We start from the raw sequence: 24,809 nt of genomic DNA, 5'->3' as shown, positions 1-24,809 counted from the left end.
AGACAGACAGACAGACACTGGTCTTATTAACAGACAGACATACACTGGTCTTAATAACAGACAGACAGACAGACAGACAGACATTGGTCTTATTAACAGACAGACATACACTGGTCTTAATAACAGACAGACAGACAGACAGACAGACAGACAGACAGACAGACAGACACTGGTCTTAATAACAGACAGACAGACACTGGTCTTAATAACAAACAGACAGACAGACAGACACTGATCTTAATAACAGACAGACAGACACTGGTCTTCATAACAAACAGACATACAGACAGACAGACAGACAGACAGACAGACACTGGTCTTAAACAGACAGACACTGGTCTTAATAACAGACAGACAGACACTGGTCTTAATAACAAACAAACAGACAGACAGACAGACACAGACACTGGTCGACTAACAGACAGCCAGACTGTCACGGCTGATGGGACGGGGAGACAGGCGCAGGACACAGAAGCTTAGTCGCAACGACTTTAATAGTCAAAAAGTCAATAACCAAAATAATGTGCCTCTAACACAGGAGGCGAGCGATTACGCTAACAGTGCGTAAAAGACTAAATACTCGAGAAAACAATAACGATACACCAAACGGACAGGCGTACAACAACACACAACTGCAAACAAAACCAAAGGAAACTTATAGGTGACATAATCAATACATTATACGAGACAGGTGCACCAACAAGACAAAACCAAACAAACATAGAGAACATCAAACGGTAGCAGCTAGACTCCGGGACTACATAACGCCGAAGCCTGCCCGAACAAGGAGGAGGAGCAGCCTCGGCGGAATTCGTGACACAGACACTGGTCTTAATAACTGAAAGACAGACAGACAGACAGACAGACAGACAGACAGACAGACAGACACTGGTCTTAAACAGACAGACACTGGTATTAAACAGACAGACACTGGCCTTAATAACAGACAGACAGACACTGGTCTTAATAACAAACAGGCAGACAGACACTGGTCTTAATAACAGACAGACAGACACTGGTCTTAATAACAGACAGACAGACACTGGTCTTAATAACAGACAGACAGACACTGGTCTTAATAACAGACAGACAGACAGACAGACAGACATACAGACAGACAGACACTGGTCTTAATAACAGACAGACAGACACTGGTCTTAATAACAAACAGACAGACAGACAGACAGACACTGATCTTAATAACAGACAGACACTGGTCTTCATAACAAACAGACAGACACTGGTCTTCATAACAAACAGACAGACACTGGTCTTAATAACAAACAGACAGACAGACAGACAGACAGACACTGGTCTTAATAACAGACAGACAGACACTGGTCTTAATAACAGACAGACAGACGGGACACTGGTCTTAATAACAAACAGACAGACAGACGCACTGGTCTTATAACAGACAGACAGACACTGGTCTTAATAACAAACAGACAGACACTGGTCTTAATAACAGACCGACAGACAGACAGACAGACAGACAGACAGACAGACAGACACTGGTCCTAATAACAGACATACAGATAGACACTGGTCTTAATAACAGACAGACAGACACTGGTCTTAATAACAAACAAACAGACAGACAGACAGACAGACAGACAGACAGACAGACACTGGTCTTGAATAGACAGACACACTGGTCTTAATAACAGACAGACAGACACTAGTCTTAATAACAAACAGACAGACAGACAGACAGACAGACACTGGTCTTAATAACAAACAGACAGACACTGGTCTTAATAACAGACAGACAGACAGACAGACATACACTGGTCTTAATAACAGACAGACAGACAGACAGACAGACAGACAGACAGACAGACAGACAGACAGACAGGCAGACAGACAAACAGACACTGGTCTTAATAACAGACAGACAGACGCTGGTCTTAATAACAGACAGACAGACACAGGTCTTAATAACAAACAGACAGACGGACAGACACTGGTCTTAATAACAGACAGACATACATACATACATACAGACAGACAGACAGACAGACAGACAGACAGACAGACAGACAGACAGACAGACAGACAGACAGACACTGGTCTTAATAACAGACATACAGATAGGCACTGGTCTTAATAACAGACAAACAGACAGACAGATAGGCACTGGTCTTAATAACAGACAAACAGACAGACAGACAGACACTGGTCTTAATAACAGACAGACAGACACTGGTCTTAATAACAAACAAACAGACAGACAGACAGACAGACAGACAGACAGACAGACAGACAGACAGACAGACAGACAGACAGACACTGGTCTTGAACAGACAGACACACTGGTCTTAATAACAGACAGACAGACACTAGTCTTAATAACAAACAGACAGACAGACAGACAGACAGACACTGGTCTTAATAACAAACAGACAGACACTGGTCTTAATAACAGACAGACAGACAGACAGACATACACTGGTCTTAATAACAGACAGACAGACAGACAGACAGACAGACAGACAAACAGACACTGGCCTCAATAACAGACAGACAGACTTTGGTCTTAATAACAGACAGACAGACGCTGGTCTTAATAACAGACAGACAGACGACAGGTAATAACAGACAGACAGACACTGGTCTTAATAACAGACAGACAGACGGACAGACACTGGTCTTAATAACAGGCAGACATACATACATACATACAGACAGACAGACAGACAGACAGACAGACACTGGTCTTAATAACAGACAGACAGACACTGGTCTTAATAACAGACAGACAGACAGACAGACAGACACTGGTCTTAATAACAGACAGACAGACAGACACTGGTCTTAATAACAGACAGACAGGCACTGGTCTTAATAACAGACAGACATACACTGGTCTTAATAACAGACAAACAAACAGACAGACAGACACTGGTCTTAAACAGACAGACACTGGTCTTAATAACAGACAAGCAAACAGACAGACAGACACTGGTCTTAAACAGACAGACACTGGTCTTAATAACAGACAGACAGACACTGGTCTTAATAACAAACAAACAGACAGACAGACAGACAGACACTGGTCTTATTAACAGACAGACAGACTGTCACGGTGGAGTCAGGCGCAGGACACAGTCTTAGGCAACGACTTTAATAGTCAAAAAGTCAATAACCAAAATAATGTGCCTCTAACACAGGAGGCGAGCGATTACGCTAACAGTGCGTAAAAGACTAAATACTCGAGAACACAATAACGATACACCAAACGGACAGGCGTACAACAACACACAACTGCAAACAAAACCAAAGGAAACTTATAGGTGACATAATCAATACATAATACGAGACAGGTGCACCAACAAGACAAAACCAAACAAACATAGAGAACATCAAACGGTAGCAGCTAGTACTCCGGGGACGACGAACGCCGAAGCCTGCCCGAACAAGGAGGAGGAGCAGCCTCGGCGGAATTCGTGACACAGACACTGGTCTTAATAACAAACAGACAGACATACAGACAGACAGACACTGATCTTAATAACAGACAGACACTGTTCTTCATAACAAACAGACAGACACGGGTCTTAATAACAGACAAACAGACAGACGGACACTGGTCTTAATAACAAACAGACAGACAGACAGACAGACACTGGCCTTAATAACAGACAGACAGACACTGGTCTTAATAACAAACAGGCAGACAGACACTGGTCTTAATAACAGACAGACAGACACTGGTCTTAATAACAGACAGACAGACAGACAGACAGACCGACCGACACTGGTCTTAAACAGACCGACACTGGTCTTAAACAGACAGACACTGGTCTTAATAACAGACAGACAGACACTGGTCTTAATAACAAACAAACAGACAGACAGACATACAGACAGACAGACACTGGTCTTATTAACAGACAGACAGACACTGGTCTTAATAACAAACAGACAGACAGACAGACAGACAGACAGACAGACAGACAGACAGACAGACAGACAGACAGACAGACAGACAGACAGACAGACAGACACTGATCTTAATAACAGACAGACACTGGTCTTCATAACAAACAGACAGACACGGGTCTTAATAACAGACAGACAGACACTGGTCTTAATAACAAACAGACAGACAGACAGACAGACAGACAGACACTGATCTTAATAACAGACAGACACTGGTCTTCATAACAAACAGACAGACACGGGTCTTAATAACAGACAGACAGACAGACAGACAGACAGACAGACAGACAGACAGACAGACAGACAGACACTGGTCCTAATAACAAACAGACAGACACTGGTCTTTAACAGACAGACAGACACAGGTCTTAATAACAGACAGACAGACACTGGTCTTAATAACAACCAGACAGACAGACAGACAGACAGACAGACACTGGTCTTAATAACAGACAGACAGAAACTGGTCTTAATAACAGACAGACAGACAGACAGACAGACAGACAGACAGACAGACAGACAGACAGACAGACAGACAGACAGACAGACAGACAGACAGACACTGATCTTAATAACAGACAGACAGACACTGGTCTTAATAACAGATAGACAGACACTGGTCTTAATAACAAACAGACAGACAGACAGACACTGATCTTAATAACAGACAGACACTGGTCTTCATAACAAACAGACAGACACTGGTCTTAATAACAAACAGACAGACAGACAGACACTGATCTTAATAACAGACAGACACTGGTCTTCATAACAAACAGACAGACACTGGTCTTAATAACAGACAAACAGACAGACAGACAGACAGACAGACAGACAGACACTGGTCTTAATAACAGACAGACAGACACTGGTCTTAATAACAGACAGACAGACAGACAGACAGACAGACAGACAGACAGACAGACAGACAGACAGACAGACAGACAGACAGACAGACAGACAGACAGACAGACAGACAGACAGACAGACAGACAGACACTGGTCTTAATAACAAACAGACAGACACTGGTCTTCATAACAAACAGACAGACGCTGGTCTTAATAACAAACAGACAGACACTGGTCTTAATAACAGACAGACAGACAGACAGACAGACAGACAGACAGACAGACAGACAGACAGACAGACAGACAGACACTGGTCTTAATAACAGACAGACAGACAGACACCGGTCTTAATAACAAACAGACAGACACTGGTCTTAATAACAGACAGACAGACACTGGTCTTAATAACAGACAGACAGAGACTGGTCTTAATAACAGACAAACAGACAGACAGACAGACATACATACAGACAGACAGACACTGGTCTTATTAACAGACAGACATACACTGGTCTTAATAACAAACAGACACACAGACAGACATACACTGGTCTTAATAACAAACAGACAGACACTGGTCTTTAACAGACAGACAAACACTGGTCTTCATAACAAACAGACAGACGCTGGTCTAAATAACAAACAGACAGACAGACAGACAGACACTGGTCTTAATAACAAACAGACAGACACTGGTCTTAATAACAGACAGACAGACAGACGGACACTGGTCTTCATAACAAACAGACAGACAGACACTGGTCTTCATAACAAACAGACAGACGCTGGTCTTAATAACAAACAGACAGACACTGGTCTTAATAACAGACCGACAGACAGACAGACAGACAGACAGACAGACAGACAGACACTGGTCCTAATAACAGACATACAGACAGACACTGGTCTTAATAACAGACAGACAGACACTGGTCTTAATAACAAACAAACAGACAGACAGACAGACAGACAGACACTGGTCTTAAACAGACAGACACACTGGTCTTAATAACAGACAGACAGACACTATTCTTAATAACAAACAGACAGACAGACAGACAGACAGACAGACGGACAGACACTGGTCTTAATAACAAACAGACAGACACTGGTCTTAATAACAGACAGACAGACAGACAGACAGACAGACATACACTGGTCTTAATAACAGACAGACAGACATACACTGGTCTTAATAACAGACAGACAGACAGACAGACAGACAGACAGACAAACAGACACTGGCCTTAATAACAGACAGACAGACTTTGGTCTTAATAACAGACAGACAGACGCTGGTCTTAATAACAGACAGACAGACACAGGTCTTAATAACAAACAGACAGACACTGGTCTTAATAACAGACAGACAGACGGACAGACACTGGTCTTAATAACAGACAGACATACATACAGACAGACAGACAGACAGACAGACAGACAGACACTGGTCTTAATAACAGACATACAGATAGGCACTGGTCTTAATAACAGACAAACAGACAGACAGACAGACACTGGTCTTAATAACAGACAGACAGACAGACAGACACTGGTCTTAATAACAGACAGACAGGCACTGGTCTAAATAACAGACAGACAGACACTGGTCTTAATAACAGACAGACAGACACTGGTCTTAATAACAGACAGACAGACACTGGTCTTAATAACAGACAGACAGACACTGGTCTTAATAACAGACAGACAGACACTGGTCTTAATAACAGACATACAGACACTGGTCTTAAACAGACAGACACTGGTCCTAGCTGAAGAATGCAGCTGGGTGTACAGAGAAGAGCCCTTGTGGAGATCTGTAGTCTTTTTGAAGTGATGCTGTGGGATCTGTCTCTTACACACCTCTTCAATATCCTCAAAGAGGGGCTTGGGCCCAAGCGGCGGGCTTGATTTACCAACACACTCATCGGGCCCTAATAATTCGATTCCAGTAATTATCTCCCCAGACATTGTCCTTTATCGGAAGTTACATCCACTTGGCCATAAATCTGATCTGCGAGGTAAAGTCAGCCATGAATACAAAATGAAGGGAATTGATTGCCATTGTTACATGACTGTAATCTTTGAGCTGTAATGAATCTTTCGCCGGCCCGGTCGGTATGTGGTAAAAGGGGCTTACTTGAAATGGCTAGAACCTGCTTGAGAGGTGCTTTCAGTGGAGAGTGGTGTGTAAATCTATTTTATTTTACACTTGTGTGCTTTATGAGTCATATGCTTATTATTTGTCATTGGCACTTTGTTTTTGTGTTTTGGGTCTGTGTGCATTTGTATTTTTAGGAACGTATTCGAGAAAATTGAAGAAGATCAAAATAATATTCTGTTTCCCAACATTAATGTGACATTGTTCTTTTTCCTTCTGATTAAATCTGCTTAATATCTGTTTTCACAAGAACTTTGAGGCTTTGGAAAGTTATTTAATATGAGGAGAATATTTTGTGGCCGTGTAGTGTTGTGAATCTAATGTTGATCTGATTTGATGTCTCCATCGTTTCTTCACAGATGGAGAAGTTTGGCAAAGCTGTTAACTATGCTGATGGGGCGCTGTCGTTCATAGAATGTGGCAACGCCATGGAACGGGACCCGCTGGAGGCCAAGTCTCCATACACTATGTACTCTGAGACGGTTGAACTCATCAGGTTTGTGTCCCCACCAATGTGTCCCTCCCTCCCTGCCTCCCACCCCTACCCAGGCCAGCCATCCACACCTGCCCTCAGTGAAAATTACCATCATTATATCCAGCACTGATCCAGTATACCCCACAAGTCAAGGCAATTAGCGGACCTCATTTTATTAATGGCAGTGAAAATGAAAATAGATGGACCTTGTAGCTCCTCATACGACCCAGGGATTCATGCACAGATGATTGAAATATTTTCTTCAAAAACGATTAGACACAGAAAATGACACAAGGCCGGCAGTTCTATGGATGCTCCCCTGGCTTTCTGGATGCTCCCCTGGCTTTCTGGATGCTCCCCTGGCTTTCTGGATGCTCCCCTGGCTTTATGGATATTGAGTCATCCTCTCTTTTTGTTATTTGAACTGAAATTAATTAATGTTTTACTGTGATTTATGTTTTTGTCTGTTCTGCTTTTGAAGATATGCCATGAGGTTAAAGAACTTTACAAGTCACTCAGCAACGGTAGCCGAGAAGAAATTAGCTGTATTGTGGTGAGTTTTCCCTTGATACAGTTTCTGATGTCAACTTCTGTGTGATGAGTGAATGATGGTTGAAGAAAACCCATCATTCCTCTGATGGGTGTGATGACAGACAAGGTTCTCTAGCCTGTGTGGGCATTTGGGTTGATTTAAGAAAATCCAGCCGGCTTCCAAACCCGTTAGATGCTAAATCTGCCGCTTCGCTCAAACACTATTTAAATCTCCACTCAGCCATCCCTCCCGACAATCGGATGTATCTTGAAGGGAGCTTTAAAACACTGCTAAAGCACTTAATCAGCTTAAAGTGGATCATTATTCTTGTATTTCATTAAGCTATTACGGATAATGAAAGATTTCCTGGCGGCAAGCACCAGCCTATAAACATATACAGTATACTAACCACACTGCTACAGGGGAGATGAAGGGAGACTATATGCTGCCTGTCATATTGATTGTATAATCTGAGTAGAATGTTATGGTTAGAATGCCATGGTTAGAATGTCATGGTTAGAATGCCATGGTTAGAATGTTATGGTTAGAATGTCATGGTTAGAATGCCATGGTTAGAATGTCATGGTTAGAATATCATGGTTAGAATGTCATGGTTAGAATGTTATGGTTAGAATGTTATGATTAGAATGTTATGGTTAGGCTCTCAGTCATAACAGTGTAGACAGAGTAGGAGTGAGACTCCCAGGTCATAATTCCTGTGTTAGTATACTGTTCAGACATCATTAGGGATGGTGATGACTCATTAATGCCAGAGTGCTGGTGTCATGTCATGGGGTGGTGCATATGTCCCAAGCATCTGCTGTCTGGCTACTGCCTCTGTTTTCTAGCTTTTATTTTCTAAGCAATTAGAGAGGTACATTTGATAACAACAATATGAAATAATCATGCAAAATGGATATGTCAAGTTAATCTGTTAGAAAACACGTTTTCCTTCTTGTTATTTATTTGATGATTTGTGTTGAATGTTTAATGTCCGTAATTGATACACAGACTGTTATGTTGCCAATACCAGATATACTGTATTAGGTCCTGTATTGAATGGAATGTTGTTATACTCTTATCGCCATAGCAATCGCTGTTTATCCCTCCTGTACTTGAGAATGTTCAAACTGAAGAAGGACCATGCCGTAAAATATTCCCGTTCCCTGATGGAGTATTTCAAGGTAACTAACTCGAATTCTAACTTCTAATTCTAACTTATATGAATAAAAAGAGTGATCGCTGTAGAGCACATCAAGCAAATTAAGATTTCTAAATTGAATTTATATTTGTGTTGAGTTGCGTGTACTCATTAGTTTGCATGGTGGTCATTAAAAGCAATTAATGTTTTCGCGGTTAGTGTGCAAACTAAGTGTATCAATTATCTACATACATTAGTGCTTAAGCCTGTTTTAATTAATTATGGTGCATATTATTCTAGAGACGCTGTTTGCGTTGCAGTGATAGCTTTTCTAAGCTGTGCAATGTGTTTGTATAGTAGTGCTGCCAAATGTCATGTTCTCACAAACCTTTTCCATTCCAGAATTCGGCTAAAAGTTCCCAAGCACCTTCACCATGGGGAGCCAATGGAAAGTGAGTAACATTTCACCTCAGTCATCTAATGTTGCATTACAATGCATTCTTTATACCAGATATCTCCCGGAACAGAAACATTTATGTGCCTACTCCTGGCCAAGCAACGAGCTAATCCTCTCAGATGGTGACTGCTTTGTTCAGACAAAAGCAATGATAGAAAGAGCCTCTGTCAGTGTGACTTTCAGCACATCACACTGGTGGGGTGAGATGAGATCTGAGATGAGCTCACCGCTTCACTGTTCTTCTGGATTCTCCATGGCAACTGAACCTAACTGATCCACCCTGTGTGTATGGGTTTGGGCTTCCGTGGGGCTTCCGTGGGGCTACCGTGGGGCTACCGTGGGGCTTCCGTGGGGCTTCCGTGGGGCTTCCGTGGGGCTACCATGGGGCTTCCGTGGGGCTACCGTGGGGCTTCCGTGGGGCTACCGTGGAGCTCGTCAGTGTGTCTGGCAGTCGGCGGTGAGCCATCCTCTGTGTGTGACTGTGAGCTCCCTTGAGCCTGTCTTTTGTGCTGTTCTGCTGTGAGAGGAGCTGTCAGAAGCAATTAGCCTCAGATCCTACTGGCTCCTAGGGCTCCTGCAACCTCCTCCAGTTCACCATGGTCACATTAGCAACAAACTAGCCTTTTTAATCCCATGTGTCAGCTCTGCTACCTGCGGACTGTAATCAACATTAGATTACACTCTGCTCTGGCCTTTCCCACAGTTTGTTTGTTCTGTCCTTGACAATCATGATTTTTTATTTATTTATTTATTGTCTTTTTTTCACCCTCAAGGGTTTGTTAATTTCAGCAAAAGCCTCAAACTGCAAGAGAGGGTGCCGAGAGAGGCAAGCTGTTGACAGGGCACATAATTTAACTTCACGGGGGGAGTGCCTTTCAATTTAGTGCTGAATTATAGGATCTGGAGCCTGATTGTTTAGGTTTGGCACTAAAAGACGGATGAATATGTCCTCTGATTGATGGCTCAAGCCGACTGACAGAAGATCATGCCATGGTTGTCAAGCCGAGAAAAGCCCCAGTTTGTCGATCATACAAAATCAAATAAGTATTAGTGATTAAGCCTGATGGAGAGTGGTTAAGCCTGACAGACAGTGGTTAAGCCTGACGGACAGTGGTTAAGCCTGACGGACAGTGGTTAAGCCTGACGGACAGTGGTTAAGCCTGACGGACAGTGGTTAAGCCTGACGGACAGTGGTTAAGCCTGACGGACAGTATTTATGCCTGACCGACAGTGATTAAGCCTGACGGACAGTATTTATGCCTGACCGACAGTGGTTAAGCCTGACGGACAGTGGTTAAGCCTGGCGGACAGTGGTTAAGCCTGACCGACAGTGGTTGAGCCTGACGGACAGTATTTAAGCCTGACGGACAGTGGTTAAGCCTGACGGACAGTGGTTAAGCCTGGCGGACAGTGGTTAAGCCTGACCGACAGTGATTAAGCCTGACCGACAGTGGTTAAGCCTGACCGACAGTGATTAAGCCTGACCGACAGTGGTTAAGCCTGACCGACAGTGGTTAAGCCTAACGGACAGTGGTTAAGCCTGACGGACAGTGGTTAAGCCTGACGGACAGTATTTAAGCCTGACCGACCGTGGTTAAGCCTGACCGACAGTGGTTAAGCCTGACCGACAATAGTTAAGCCTGACAAAATAACATTTATTGGCTAAATATAAACCTATACAGTTCAAAACTCCCTGATCAGTGTCACGTTCGTCATAATGATTGGACCAAGGCGCAGCGTGATATGCGTACATCTCTTTAATAGTGTACTAGCAACACGATACAAAATACAAAACAACTAAACGAAACGTGAAGTCCTCGGTCATGAACACAAACCAACACGGAACAAGATCCCACGAATCACAAGTGCACAAAAGGCTGCCAAAGTATGGTTCCCAATCAGAGACAACAAGCAACAGCTGATTCTCGTTGCCTCTGATTAAGAACCACCCCGGCCAACCTAGAAACACATAACCTAGAACAGAACATAGAAAACGAAACATAGACACTACACAAAGAAACTAACACCCTGGCTCAACATACAAGAGTCCCCAGAGCCAGGGCGTGACAGTACCCCCCCCAAAGGCGCGGACTGCGACCGCGCCAACATAAACCCAACAGGGGAGGGGCCGGGTGGGCATTCCACCTCGGAGGCGGATCCGGCTCCGGGCGTGACCACCACCCTCTAACAACCCCCCCGTAGCGCCCCTGGTCTGGCCCCGCTGGCTGGAGCTGGACTGGACATCGGTGGAGCGGATTGCTTAGGCTCCGGTGTGGAGCAGCTGACCGGTGAAGCAGGGACGGGCCGGACCGGACTGACGACGCGCACCACAGGCTTGGTGCGGGGAGCAGGGACGGGCCGGACCGGGCTGGCGACGCGCACCACAGGCTTGGTGCGGGGAGCAGGAACAGGCCGGGACGGGCTGACGACGCGCACCATTGGCTTGGTGCGGGGAACAGGAATGGGCCGGACCGGGCTGACGAATCCCACCACTGGCTTGGTGCGGGGAGCAGGAACAGGCCGGGCCGGGCTGGCGACGCGCACCATTGGCTTGGTGCGGGGAGCAGGAACGGGCCGGGCCGGGCTGGCGACGCACACCATAGCCTTGGTGCGGGGAGCAGGAACAGGCCGGGCCGGGCCGGTGACGCGCACCATTGGCTTGGTGCGAGGAGCAGGAACAGGCCGGGCAGGGCTGGCGACGCGCACCACAGGCTTGGTGCGAGGGGCAGGAACAGGCCGGGCCGGAATGGCGACGCGCATCACAGGCTTGGTGCGAGGGGCAGGAACAGGCTGGACCGGGCTGGCGACACGCACCACAGGCTTGGTGCGGGGAGCAGGAACGGGCCGGACCGGGCTGTGGAGACGGACTGGAGGTCTGGAGCGAAGAGCTGACACAACCCGTCCTGGCTGAATGCCTATTTTTACACACTCTGTGTGAGGCATCAGCACAGGACGTACAGGGCTGTGTACTCGTACTGGCACTACAGCACGTGACACTGGCGCAGGATATCCGGGACCGAGGAGGGGTACTGGAGGCCACGAGCGTTGAGCCGGCACACTCCGTCCTGGCTGCATGCCCACCTTAGCACGACACGTGCGTGGTGCTCGCACAGGACGGCACGGACTGTGCCGGACCACTCGCGGCACAGTACGCAGCTCCGCATACCTCGGAACATGCCCAGTCTCACGCTGCCTAGCCTGAGTACGGGGAGTTGGCTCTGCTCTACCTCTAGGCTCCGCCAACCTCCCTTCCAGCCCCCCAAACCCGGTGGCCTCCTCTCCTAATCCCCAAACTCGCCCCGTAGCTGCCTCCAGCAGCCCCGTCGTCCATGCCGTGTGCCCCCCCCAAAAAAAATTATTGGGGTTGCCTCTTGCGTGTCCGACGTCGGCCCGGTTGGCGCCGCTGCTCCTCTCTATGGCGCGCCTCCACCGTCTCCTCCCACGGACGGCGATCCATTCCGGCCTGGATTTCCTCCCAAGTCCAGGACCCCTGCCCGTCCAAGATCTCCTCCCACGTCCAGGCTGTCTGCTCCTGGACACGCTGCTTGGTCCTTTGATGGTGGGATCTTCTGTCACGTTCGTCATAATGATTGGACCAAGGCGCAGCGTGATATGCGTACATCTCTTTAATAGTGTACTAGCAACACGATACAAAATACAAAACAACAAAACGAAACGTGAAGTCCTCGGTCATGAACACAAACCAACACGGAACAAGATCCCACGAATCACAAGTGCACAAAAGGCTGCCAAAGTATGGTTCCCAATCAGAGACAACAAGCAACAGCTGATTCTCGTTGCCTCTGATTGAGAACCACCCCGGCCAACCTAGAAACACATAACCTAGAACAGAACATAGAAAACGAAACATAGACACTACACAAAGAAACTAACACCCTGGCTCAACATACAAGAGTCCCCAGACCCAGGGCGTGACAATCAGGCTCCCTGGTTCAGAAAGCTAAGAGCGAAAACCTCTCAAAGGGGAAATGTCCTCATTGTAATCTGCCTTTGATCACTGTATATATAATTCACTTTACTCCCTGTATATATGATTCACTTTACTCTCTGTATATATCAAATCTGTATATATTAATTCACTTTACTCCCTGTATATGTAATTCACTTTACTCCCTGTATATATAATTCACTTTACTCTGTATTAATTCACTTTACTTTCTGTATACAATACCAGTCAAAAGTTTGCACACCTACTCTTTCCGGGGTTTTTCTTTATTTTTACTATTTTCTACATTGTAGAATAATAGTGAAGACATCAAAACTATGAAATGACACATATGGAATCATGTAGTAACCAAAAAAGTGTTAAACAAATCAAAATATATGTTATATTTGAGATTCTTCAAATAGCCACCCTTTGCCTTGATGACAACTTTGCACACTCTTGGCATTCTCTCAACCAGCTTCATGAGGTAGTCACCTGGAATGCATTTCAATTAACATGTGTGCCTTCTTAAAAGTTAATTTGTGGAATTTATTTCCTCCTTAATGCGTTTGAGCCAATCAGTTGTGTTGTGACAAGGTAGGGGTGGTACACAGAAGATAGCCCTATTTGGTAAAAGACCAAGTCCATATTATGGCAAGAACAGCTCAAATAAGCAAAGAGAAATGGCAGTCCATCATTACTTTAAGACATGAAGGTCAGTCAATACGGATAATTTCAAGAACTTTGAAAGTTTCTTCAGGTGCAGTCGCAAAAACCATCAAGCGCTATGATGAAACTGGCTCACATGAGGACCGCCACAGGAATGGAAGACCCAGAGTTACCTCTGCTGCAGAGGATAAGTTCATTAGAGTTACCAGCCTCAGAAATTGCAGCCCAAATAAATCCACTATCTTTTTTTATTTGCTTCTGTAAGTAGCTGTTTTGCCCAGGATATAAAAAACCATGGTGTCCAGTGGTTATACAGTACAGTATTATCGCTTTGGTGGTGCCCTGACCTTTCACCTCCAACCACTAAACTGTGACTCCTGTATTGTGTCTCTGTCTTCCCAGGAGCACAGGCACCCCGTCGCCCCTGTCACTGAGTCCCTCCCCGGTCAGTTCGGTCAGCAGCAGTACAGGCCTTGCGGGCTCCGGGGCCTCCGGCAACGTGGCTATCCCCCAGCGTATCCACCACATGGCCGCCAGCCACGTCAACATCACCAACAACATTCTCCGTAGCTATGAGCACTGGGACACGGCAGAGAAGTTGGCCACAGAGAGCCAAGGTACTGGAGACTGGACACAACCTATAAAACAGTCTCTCTGTTTTAGAACAGGATGTTTATATAGGAGATGGCAGCAATGGCAGATTTTATACATTAGTAGAATAAATTGTCCTGTAGATACTGGGTAGGGTGGTAACTGTAGCTGATGTAGCAGTAATCGTTACATACAACATCCACTTTACTCTTTTGTTATCATATCATATATTTGTGTTAATACATGTATTCCCATTCATCTTCCATGCATACAGTAATTATACAGTGAGGAAAAAAAGTATTTGATCCCCTGCTGATTTTGTACGTTTGCCCACTGACAAAGACATGATCAGTCTATAATTTTAATGGTAGGTTAATTTGAAAAGTGAGAGACAGAATAACAACAAAAAAATGTCAAAAATGTTAATGAATTGATTTGCATTTTAATGAGGGAAATAACTATTTGACCCCTCTGCAAAACATGACTTAGTACTTGGTGGCAAAACCCTTGTTGGCAATCACAGAGGTCAGACGTTTCTTGTAGTTCTTTCTTGTAGCCACCAGGTTTGCAAACATCTCAGGAGGGATTTTGTCCCACTCCTCTTTGCAGATCTTCTCCAAGTCATTAAGGTTTCGAGGCTGACGTTTGGCAACTCGAACCTTCAGCTCCCTCCACAGATTTTCTATGGGATTAAGGTCTGGAGACTGGCTAGGCCACTCCAGGACCTTAATGTTCTTCTTCTTGAGCCACTCCTTTGTTGCCTTGGCCGTGTGTTTGGGTCATTGTCATGCTGGATTACCCATTCACGACCCATTTTCAATGCCCTGGCTGAGGGAAGGAGGTTCTCACCCAAGATGCGGTGAAGTTGTCCTGTCCCCTTAGCAGAAAAACACCCCCAAACCATAATGTTTCCACCTCCATGTTTGACGGTGGGGATGGTGTTCTTGGGGTCATAGGCAGCATTCCTCCTCCTCCAAACACAGCGAGTTGAGTTGATGCCAAAGAGCTCCATTTTGGTCTCATCTGACCACAACACTTTCACCCAGTTCTCCTCTGAATCATTCAGGTGTTCATTGGTAAACTTCAGACGGGCCTGTATATGTGCTTTCTTGAGCAGGGGGACCTTGCGGGCGCTGCAGGATTTCAGTCCTTCACGGCGTAGTGTGTTACCAATTGTTTTCTTGGTGACTATGGTCCCAGCTGCCTTGAGATCACTGACAAGATCGTCCCGTGTAGTTCTGGACTGATTCCTCACCGTTCTCATGATCATTGCAACTCCACGAGGTGAGATCTTGCATGGAGCCCCAGGCCGAGGGAGATTGACAGTTCTTTTGTGTTTCTTCCATTTGTGAATAATCGCACCAACTGTTGTCACCTTCTCACCAAGCTGCTTGGCGAGGGTTTGTAGCCCATTCCAGCCTTGTGTAGGTCTACAATCTTGTCCCTGACATCCTTGGAGAGCTCTTTGGTCTTGGCCATGGTGGAGAGTTTGGATTCTGATTGATTGCTTCTGTGGACAGGTGTCTTTTATACAGGTAACAAACTGAGATTAGGAGCACTCTCTTTAAGAGTGGGCTCCTAATCTCAGCTCATTACCTGTATAAAAGACACCTGGGAGCCAGAAATCTTTCTGATTGAGAGGGGGTCAAATGCTTATTTCCCTCATTAAAATGCAAATCAATTTATAACATTTTTGACATTTTTGACTCTCACTGTTCAAATAAACCTACCATTAAAATTATAGACTGATCATTTCTTTGTCAGTGGGCAAACGTACAAAATCAGCAGGGGATCAAATACTTTTTTCCCTCACTGTATATGAGTAATTATTCCTATCGGTTCGGAACCAAGGCCAGTCAGATCCTTTCATCACCCTCAGGATGGCCTATATATGGACTGATGTGTTCTGTATTCTTTTGTGGCGATATGGAGAATAGAGGAGCCCTAGGCCATGACCCATTTACTGTCATTAGTGAGTGAATGTACAGACTAGAGAGAGACCAGCAGAGATGTGGAGGACACCCCTCTCTGACTGTGTGTGGAGGGTTTGATGTGTCGTGTCTCTGTCATTTCCTGAGCCTAGCTGATTAAAGGGGCAGGTTACGTGGTTGTGTGAGGAAAGAGCTCTCTCTCGCAGCCTCAGAAGTACCCCATTAGAAGTTGATCCTCCCTCCACCTCTCCTCCTCTCTGTCGACACTCATAATGGGCTCAATTAGAGCCTGTTGGATGGTGTCTTTGGTGGAAATGAGAGAGGAATTGGCCAGTTATGTCACCATAAGGCCTAGGTGGGCCTTTCAGCACATACTGATCACCAGAGCTGTTACTTTTAGGATTGAGCCGTTCCGGCACTCAATCACCCACTGTTTATTAGGAGGGAGGAAGAGAGGTTAGGAGGGAGGGAAGAGAGGTTAGGAGGGAGGGAAGAGATGTTAGGAGGGAGGAAGAGAGGTTAGGAGGGAGGAAAGAGATGGAAGAGATGGAAGAGAGGTTAGGAGGGAGGAAGAGAGGAAGAGAGGTTGGGAGGGAGTGAAGAGATGGAAGAGAGGGAAGAGAGGTTAGGAGAGAGGGAAGAGATGTTAGGAGGGAGGAAGAGAGGTTAGGAGGGAGGGAAGAGATGGAAGAGATGGAAGAGAGGTTAGGAGGGAGGAACAGAGGTTGGGAGGGAGGGAAGAGATGGAAGAGAGGGAAGAGAGGTTAGGAGGGAGGGAGGGAGGGAGGGAGGGAGGGAGGGAGGGAGGGAGGGAGGGAGGGAGGGAGGGAGGGAGGGAGGGAGGGAGGGAGGGAGGGAGGGAGGGAGGGAAGAGATGGAAGAGAGGTTAGGAGGGAGGAAGAGAGGTTAGGAGGGAGGGAAGAGATGGAAGAGATGGAAGAGAGGTTAGGAGGGAGGAAGAGAGGTTGGGAGGGAGGGAAGAGATGGAAGAGAGGGAAGAGAGGTTAGGAGGGAGGGAAGAGATGGAAGAGAGGGAAGAGAGGTTAGGAGGGAGGAAGAGAAGTTTAAGGGAGGGAAGAGAGGTTAGGAGGGAGGAAGAGAGGTTAGGAGGGAGGGAAGAGATGGAAGAGAGATTAGGAGGGAAGAGAGGTTGGGAGGGAAGGAAGAGAGGTTCGGAGGGAGGAAAGAGAGGAATGGAAAATAAAGCCTTCATTATGCTATTACACCTGTCTGTCAGTCTTTGTCTTGTACACACACACACAAACACACCTAAACACTCACTCACTCTCTCCCCTTCGCCTCCTTCCACAGAGTTCTTTCAGGAGCTGGACTCAATGATGGAACCGTTGAGCCAACACAGCAGCATGATAGAACTGGTGCGCCACATACGCCAAGGACTGCACTGGCTACGGATAGAGGCCCACTTGTTATAGTATAAACTGTCTGCCACTCTGTCTGTCTCACACCTCCATCACTACCTCTACCAGCCAGCAACACCCAGCATCCCCCAGTCTCCAGCCATCTGATAACCCCCCAATGGACCCCCACCACACTGCCAGCCAGCAAGCCCCACCCCATGTCATCTCTCTGAGGTCAGAGGTCATCATCTGCTCTACTACACAGTCTGTCTCTCTGCTCCCTCTGTACAAGGTAGACATTTCCATTGGATGTGGGGGGGGGAAAGTGAAGTCCCACTTTTCAAACCCCAAAGCCAATGAGAGGGAAGTCCCACCATCCAAACCCCAAAGCGAATGAGAGGTAAGTCCCACCTAAGACCTGTGGAATGTCTCCAAAGCGTGCCACTAGAGGAGAAGGATCTGTGCTGTTTTGGTGGTTTTCTGCCCGACAGAGCCCTGTGATTTCCCTGTTGTTGTTTTGATCAGACCGCTCCTGAGGGCCTCTTAGAACACTGGGAGCTTTGTTCAGTTCACACCTCCATTCCAACAAGAATATGGATCATGAATTTATAAGTTCTTTCAACTCTTCACATGTTTTGTGTTGGATAAGTGTCTCTCTCTACTACTATCTGAATGTTGATTTATGGTCCTCAAGACCTCAGTCTCATGTCAGATAATACATACAGCAACAGTTGGCCTACCCTTTAGTCCCAATGGAACAACAAATCATTAGAAATAATGATTATTTATTTTATTATTATTTTACTAGGCAAGTCAGTTAAGAACAAATTCTTATTTACAATGACGGCCTACCCCGGCCAAACCCGGACGACGCTGGGCCAATTGTGCGCCGCCCTATGGGACTCCTAATCACGGCCGGATTGTGATACAGCCTGGAATCGAACCAGGGTCTGTAGTGACGCCTCTAGCACTGAGATGCAGTGCCTTAGACCGCTGCGCCACGCGGGAAATGAACAACGAATAATCAAATTAAATCTGCCACCACAAGCAATTTCTCTCGTTTTGGGGGTTTGCTTAGTAACATTGTGTCGACTACAGCAGATAAGGATTGTGTCTTTCAGCCCAAGAGGTTGGTGGTGTCTTTGTGTTTGTTGTTTGGTTAACTACAGTAATAAGAGGCCGGATTTATTCCAAACCAGCACTACATTTCCATGGGTCTCAGGCAACGGGGAAGACATAAAGTGTTGCACCACCTGAGACTGCATTTAAAGGTCTAATGCAGCCATTTATATCTCAATATCAAATCATTTCTGGATAACAATTAAGTACTGTACTGTGATTGTTTTCAATTAAAATGGTCAAAAATCAATAAAAATAGCTACTTAGCAAAGAGCAATTTCTCAAGCAAGAATTTAGCTAGGACTGTCTGGGAGTGGTCTGAGTGGGAGGGGGAAACAGGAAATGTTTCTTATTGGTCTATTAACTAATTTACCACCTGGTGATGTCGCCATGGAAGGCCAAAACTCCATCCCACCAAACAGGCTGAAAGGGCATTATTATCATTTTAACAATTTCACAGTATTATTCCAACCTCATAGTGTGGAAATAGAAATGAAACCACCAGAAAATCACATTTTGACTGCACTGGGCCTTTAAATAAATATGAATCATCCAATCACTGTTATAGCACCACCACAAACAGTATACACCACAATGAGTCCATTAACGCGTCAGAAGATCTGTACATGATCTTTTCACTGTCTACGATTACTGCTGTATATTGCAATGTTGGTTCGGTTGTCCACAGAGAGGTGTAGACTGTTGAAGCATAATCCATAGTAACACTTCTTATGTGTTCTGTGCATAGTTGTACATTTGATTGTCCATATATTTAAACTTGGCTTGATGGACATACTGTATGCGTCTATATGAGATACAGGCAGTTTTCCTAAGGAGGAAATATGATGGTTGTTTTGTTTTTGGTCTTCTTTATTTGGATGTGATGTAAGAGAATGAACTGAAGGGAAGTGTGTGTGTTGCACTGTGCAGAGATGATTTTGGGGATGGATTCTCTAATGCTGGGTGTCCGCACCTCTCTCTCTCTAGCACAGTCCATACAGTTTATTGGAGTATCTCTATGGTTAAATGTGTATGAGAGAAGATGAGGATGTGTGTGAAGTATGATTTTCACTATGATAAAACAAAGTGCCTCCGTATCCAGTGGACATTATTAAGAGTCTATATTTAAGAACAAGAATGAATCTAAATGGTTTTTCCATACCATATTGGTATATTAGATTTTTTCATAAAACCACAATTTATTCATGTACTTTTTACTGGCAATTATGATACCAGGTTTGGTTTAAAATTGCAAATGTGTGACTTACATGTATCAAATTTCTAACTCTTTTATTGTTTTGAGGATAGTGAACAGGATATTCAGAAACGCTTAAACATGAAAATGCTGAACGTGACTTACTGTAATTACCTAGAATCAATAGATTAACACTCCAACCCATTTACAGCAATAGCTGGATGATAGCACTAATTGTGTTCATTATCTTGTTACTAAGAACAAGAGCCGAATCAAAAGAGAAATGCACTTAATTCACATTCAGTGTTTCTGACATTTAGAAGTAAGAATGGTGGTCCCTATAAGAAGTTTGGAATTTGTATCTATTGATTTGAGGTCATTAAGCCAAATTAAGCGTTTTGGAATTTCCTAAGAAAAGACTGAACAAATTACAGACAAAACAAAACGTTAAACTGGATTTTAAAAAATCACTTAATGTTGATCCATTAACTGTCTTATTTAGGGTTCATGTCATTCAGTGTTGTTTTATGGATCAGTGCTATAGCCTACATGCTAATCGTAACCTAACAACAGTGCTCAGTCAATTCCATATCTATTTTAAAGATGTAGGATACCACACCATGTGGTAATAGCAATATTTACACCAGTCCTACTTGTAACTAAATTAATAGAAAAATCTGAAAGAGAACCTATCAACTTAACAACTTCTTTGTACTGTATCTGAAGTTAATTTTTCATTTTGCCTTTTGTGACAATTTGTAATCTCATAACTATCAGTCAGAGTTGAGGAAAATGAAGCATGTGCATGATTTTTTTATGCAAATGATCACATTTTCTCCTCCAGTCCAAAGTAGCCAACTGTCTTTGCCTTTATGAGGGAAGCAGTTTGTACATTTCCAGTGGTTTTTCCCAGCTGTTCCTGTTGGCGCTAGAGATAGGCCATTCTGTCAGGGAAATCTGTGGCCCTTTGGCAGCTAGTCAACAGCACCAAGTAGCACTGGTATCCTGTTCTCTCTCTCTCTCTCTCTCTCTCTCTCTCTCTCGCTCTCTCTCTCTCGCTCTCTCCCTCACTCTCTCCTCTCTCCCCCTCTCTCCCCTCTCTCTCTAATCCATCGTCTGATATAAACAACCATCTCCAAACTAAGTCCCTGTCTGGCACTGACGAGGAGCAGCTAATGTCTTGTATTCATTCCACAATGAGGAAAGGCTGAATTAAATTGGCTTATATCCACCGGGAGAACATGATCCGTTTTTGTTTCAAATGTACGGTTTTATGTCTAAAACATGGAAATTGTGAAACGTTGAATGAGGTGCCATCTGGACTGGCAGTGTTACCAAGCCAATGTATGGTGTGACCTAGTCCTCTGCTTGGTAAAACCAGGTGGTGATGATGACATATCAGGAAGGAATTACTCATTAAATGAGTCCCTAATTGGCTTGATTATATATTGCTGCTACAAATGTTGATATTTCATAGATTTTATGAATACAGGAATTTTCATTTTAAAATGAATACTTCTAGAGAAATGTTATTGAAAATAGCCTACAAATCTTTTAAGCATTGTAGTAGATACATGATGGAGTGCTGCTCACCTTGCCGTCTTATCAGTTCAAAGCCTGAACAGTATTTGTTACTATCAGGCGCTACTTAAGAGCAGGATCAACATAGACTTTCAGTGTTCATGTTCAAAGGATGTTTTCCTCAGTTTGCTGTAATTAACTTCAATGTAAACAAATCAAGCTCATCTATGGTAGAGACTATGGGGGGGGTTCAGCACAGCAGGCGTCAAAACCAACCATTTATGCTATCAAACTCCTTATTAATTTACACCTAGAAGAAATCAGACATTCTATCAACACAATAGCGTTGTGTTACAAATTGTTGTATATTTATCATGTTCTTATTAATCATAATGTATTATTTCTGAAAAGCTGCTTTTTTTTATGGAGTGAGTGAGGACAACACAAAGCCTAATAGCTCGACTGAAGTCAGCCATTTTGGTTTTTGTTATCTCTTGTTCCATTGTACCACTACATCAGGAAAGATCATCTCCAATTAACACTGTCCCACCTGGAAGCATTGCTCTGCAAATGAAGCACTGCAAATACTACTTAGTTAACACGAAGCAACACAACATGTTGGTCAATTAACGACTGTATGACTCGATGATGATTCATATTCAGTGGATATTGTGTCATATTTAATATGACTGATACAACTAGGACTGGGCCCTCATAACACATAAACATATCAAATACCTATCAACCGTTCATTATAAACTATGTCAAAAGTCATAGATTGGACATCTGAAATGTTATTCCCATTAGCTGAATAATTTAGTATCATTTGTTTGTAATCTAAATGGCTTGTGTCTGTGACTGCAAACAATTGGCAGTCACTTGGTGTCACTAACAATAGCGAAGCTTGACCTTCGGTTCACCACACGTGGTTGTTCTGCAAATTGAAGTCAACAGGTGGTAGCTATCATTCAACTATATGTTCAACCCTTCCTTCAGCTTGTTGGTGTCTTAAAGCAGTGTAGCAGACATCTGTTAGGGGAAATGAAGAACAGTTATCCATAGATCCTCTTGTTGTTTATATCTGTACAGAATGACAAGGTGCTTTCTGGTTTTTGTCCTATGGTGTAAAGGATTGGACCACATGTACCATACAGTATATATTACTTCTGTTGACTGCCCACAGCTGACAAAAATACATTGGAAATCCATTGCCTTGACATGAGTTTATTGCAGACCTGTGACATCTCACCGCCCCTTAACCTTTGACCTTTTGGTAGTCTGTCCTGTGTGACCTTGGCGTTTCAGTCATTCCAATGTCACCTGGAGTGGCATTTCTCTGTATCATCCACCACTTCCTTTTGTAAAAGAGAGACAATGAGATTATATAAACTAATGTACAGCTTCAGTCAACAACAGTTGAAAAGGTTTGTTACAGAAAAAAGGCATTTACTTATCATGGCTGTGCTTCCTACTTAATGAAATAGATGAACTACAATTTACAGACATTTATTTACCAAATGGGATAAACATTTGAAGGAAAATCATGTGCTTTTGATACAATTATATTTCTGAAAGTATTATTGAAAGTCTGTAATGTTATTATGTTGCAGATGGTCAAATTTATTGTGAAAAGTAGAGCAATTTCCCAAAGATCAGATCCCTATGTTAAAGCCTTAGAGATAAAACCAACATTTTTTTCAGAAATGGAACAATCACTGTCAGTTCTGGCAACATTTCAGTAAGATCCATTTTAACTGTGAAATGCAGCATTGCTACATTAATATAAATCTTTCACAGTGTGACAATAGCAATTCATTTGCAAAACAGTTAGCAATGCTGATAGCCATACATTAGCTTAATGACATACTGTTCCTCGAGGCTCAAGCTTTATAAATGCTTAAACGCTACCTAGTCCCTAAACGATGTAGCCTACGATGTTTGTCAGACGTCAGGGAAGAACAGGGTTACCATTCCAAGTAAATAGCCTTTTCTCTCACTGACGTTTTGCCGACAGTTTAAAGATGGACAATGTTGTAAACATAAAATGCAAAGACAGAAGATGTTTTAGTTCAGGCATGCTGTAGTTTTTAGTTTGTTCATTTTTGTACAGAGCAGGGTTACTGTTATGCTATGGATTTATGAACGTATAGTTGTAAGGATTCATAAAAAATGCGTTATGTATCAAAGAAACTTCCTGCCTGGTTACCTTTGTATTTAACATGTGTTGCACAAGTTCTGCCATTTTGTATTATTATTTTTGCCTATTGTATGGTTATTTTATAATAAAATTGTTATATGTAATGATCAAAAACTGAAATGATAGTTATGTTGTTTTTAAATGTTTAATGTTTCTGTAAAAAATTGAATAAAAATGGTATGAACCAGATAAATTGTTCCTCTCTGTTGTCTGATTTCCAATTACTGTTCTGTTATGCCATTATCAAGTGTCTGATTAATTGAATTGGGGAATGCACATTGCATCAGAGTTGCCTTGAGTGAAATCACAACGTTTCGATGGCATCTCCTTTTAATGATTGCATCCCTTACTTTAATGACTTGTGAGAATGGCATTAGTCTCCTTAGAATTGTAATAAACCGCTATGGTTTTAGAATTCACCATTTGTTCCCCAAACCAACGAGTCAGTACAGTAAATGATGCATTTTCAACAATACTGTATATCATCTGTTTTATAAACAAGGTCATCATTTCTGAGTGAAACACACAGCCACCTGATATGTGAGATGGTGCAGCAGCTGTCCAGTTTAGAGAAACAGGACTATGATTAGAGGAGAGGTGAACTCAACTCACACATTCACAGGGGGGACATGACATTGAATCTGTGCCTGCCTGTATGGTAAATCCCCTGTAATCAGCAGCATTACACTGGTTCTCATCTGAATGAGCCTATAGTGTTTACT

The 24,809-nt window shown here is 43.8% G+C and overlaps 1 protein-coding gene across 1 annotated transcript in view; it reads left to right on the top strand.

Annotated features, from left to right (window-relative positions):
• LOC121585607 (AF4/FMR2 family member 2-like) overlaps positions 1-18,907 on the top strand; it is a 335,853-nt gene extending 316,946 nt beyond the window's left edge. Inside the window, exons 16-21 of the mRNA XM_045225453.1 lie at positions 7,315-7,451; positions 7,912-7,983; positions 9,053-9,146; positions 9,506-9,555; positions 14,578-14,792; positions 18,009-18,907. Coding sequence (XP_045081388.1) covers positions 7,315-7,451; positions 7,912-7,983; positions 9,053-9,146; positions 9,506-9,555; positions 14,578-14,792; positions 18,009-18,130 — 690 coding nt within the window. The 3' untranslated portion in view covers positions 18,131-18,907. The remainder of the gene's footprint in view (positions 1-7,314; positions 7,452-7,911; positions 7,984-9,052; positions 9,147-9,505; positions 9,556-14,577; positions 14,793-18,008) is intronic.
• Positions 18,908-24,809: the final 5,902 nt, after the last annotated feature.

Source organism: Coregonus clupeaformis, chromosome 2 (genome assembly GCF_020615455.1).
Source record: "Coregonus clupeaformis isolate EN_2021a chromosome 2, ASM2061545v1, whole genome shotgun sequence".
Taxonomy (NCBI): Eukaryota; Metazoa; Chordata; class Actinopteri; order Salmoniformes; family Salmonidae; genus Coregonus; species Coregonus clupeaformis.
This window is presented reverse-complemented; position numbering and strand designations above follow the sequence as displayed.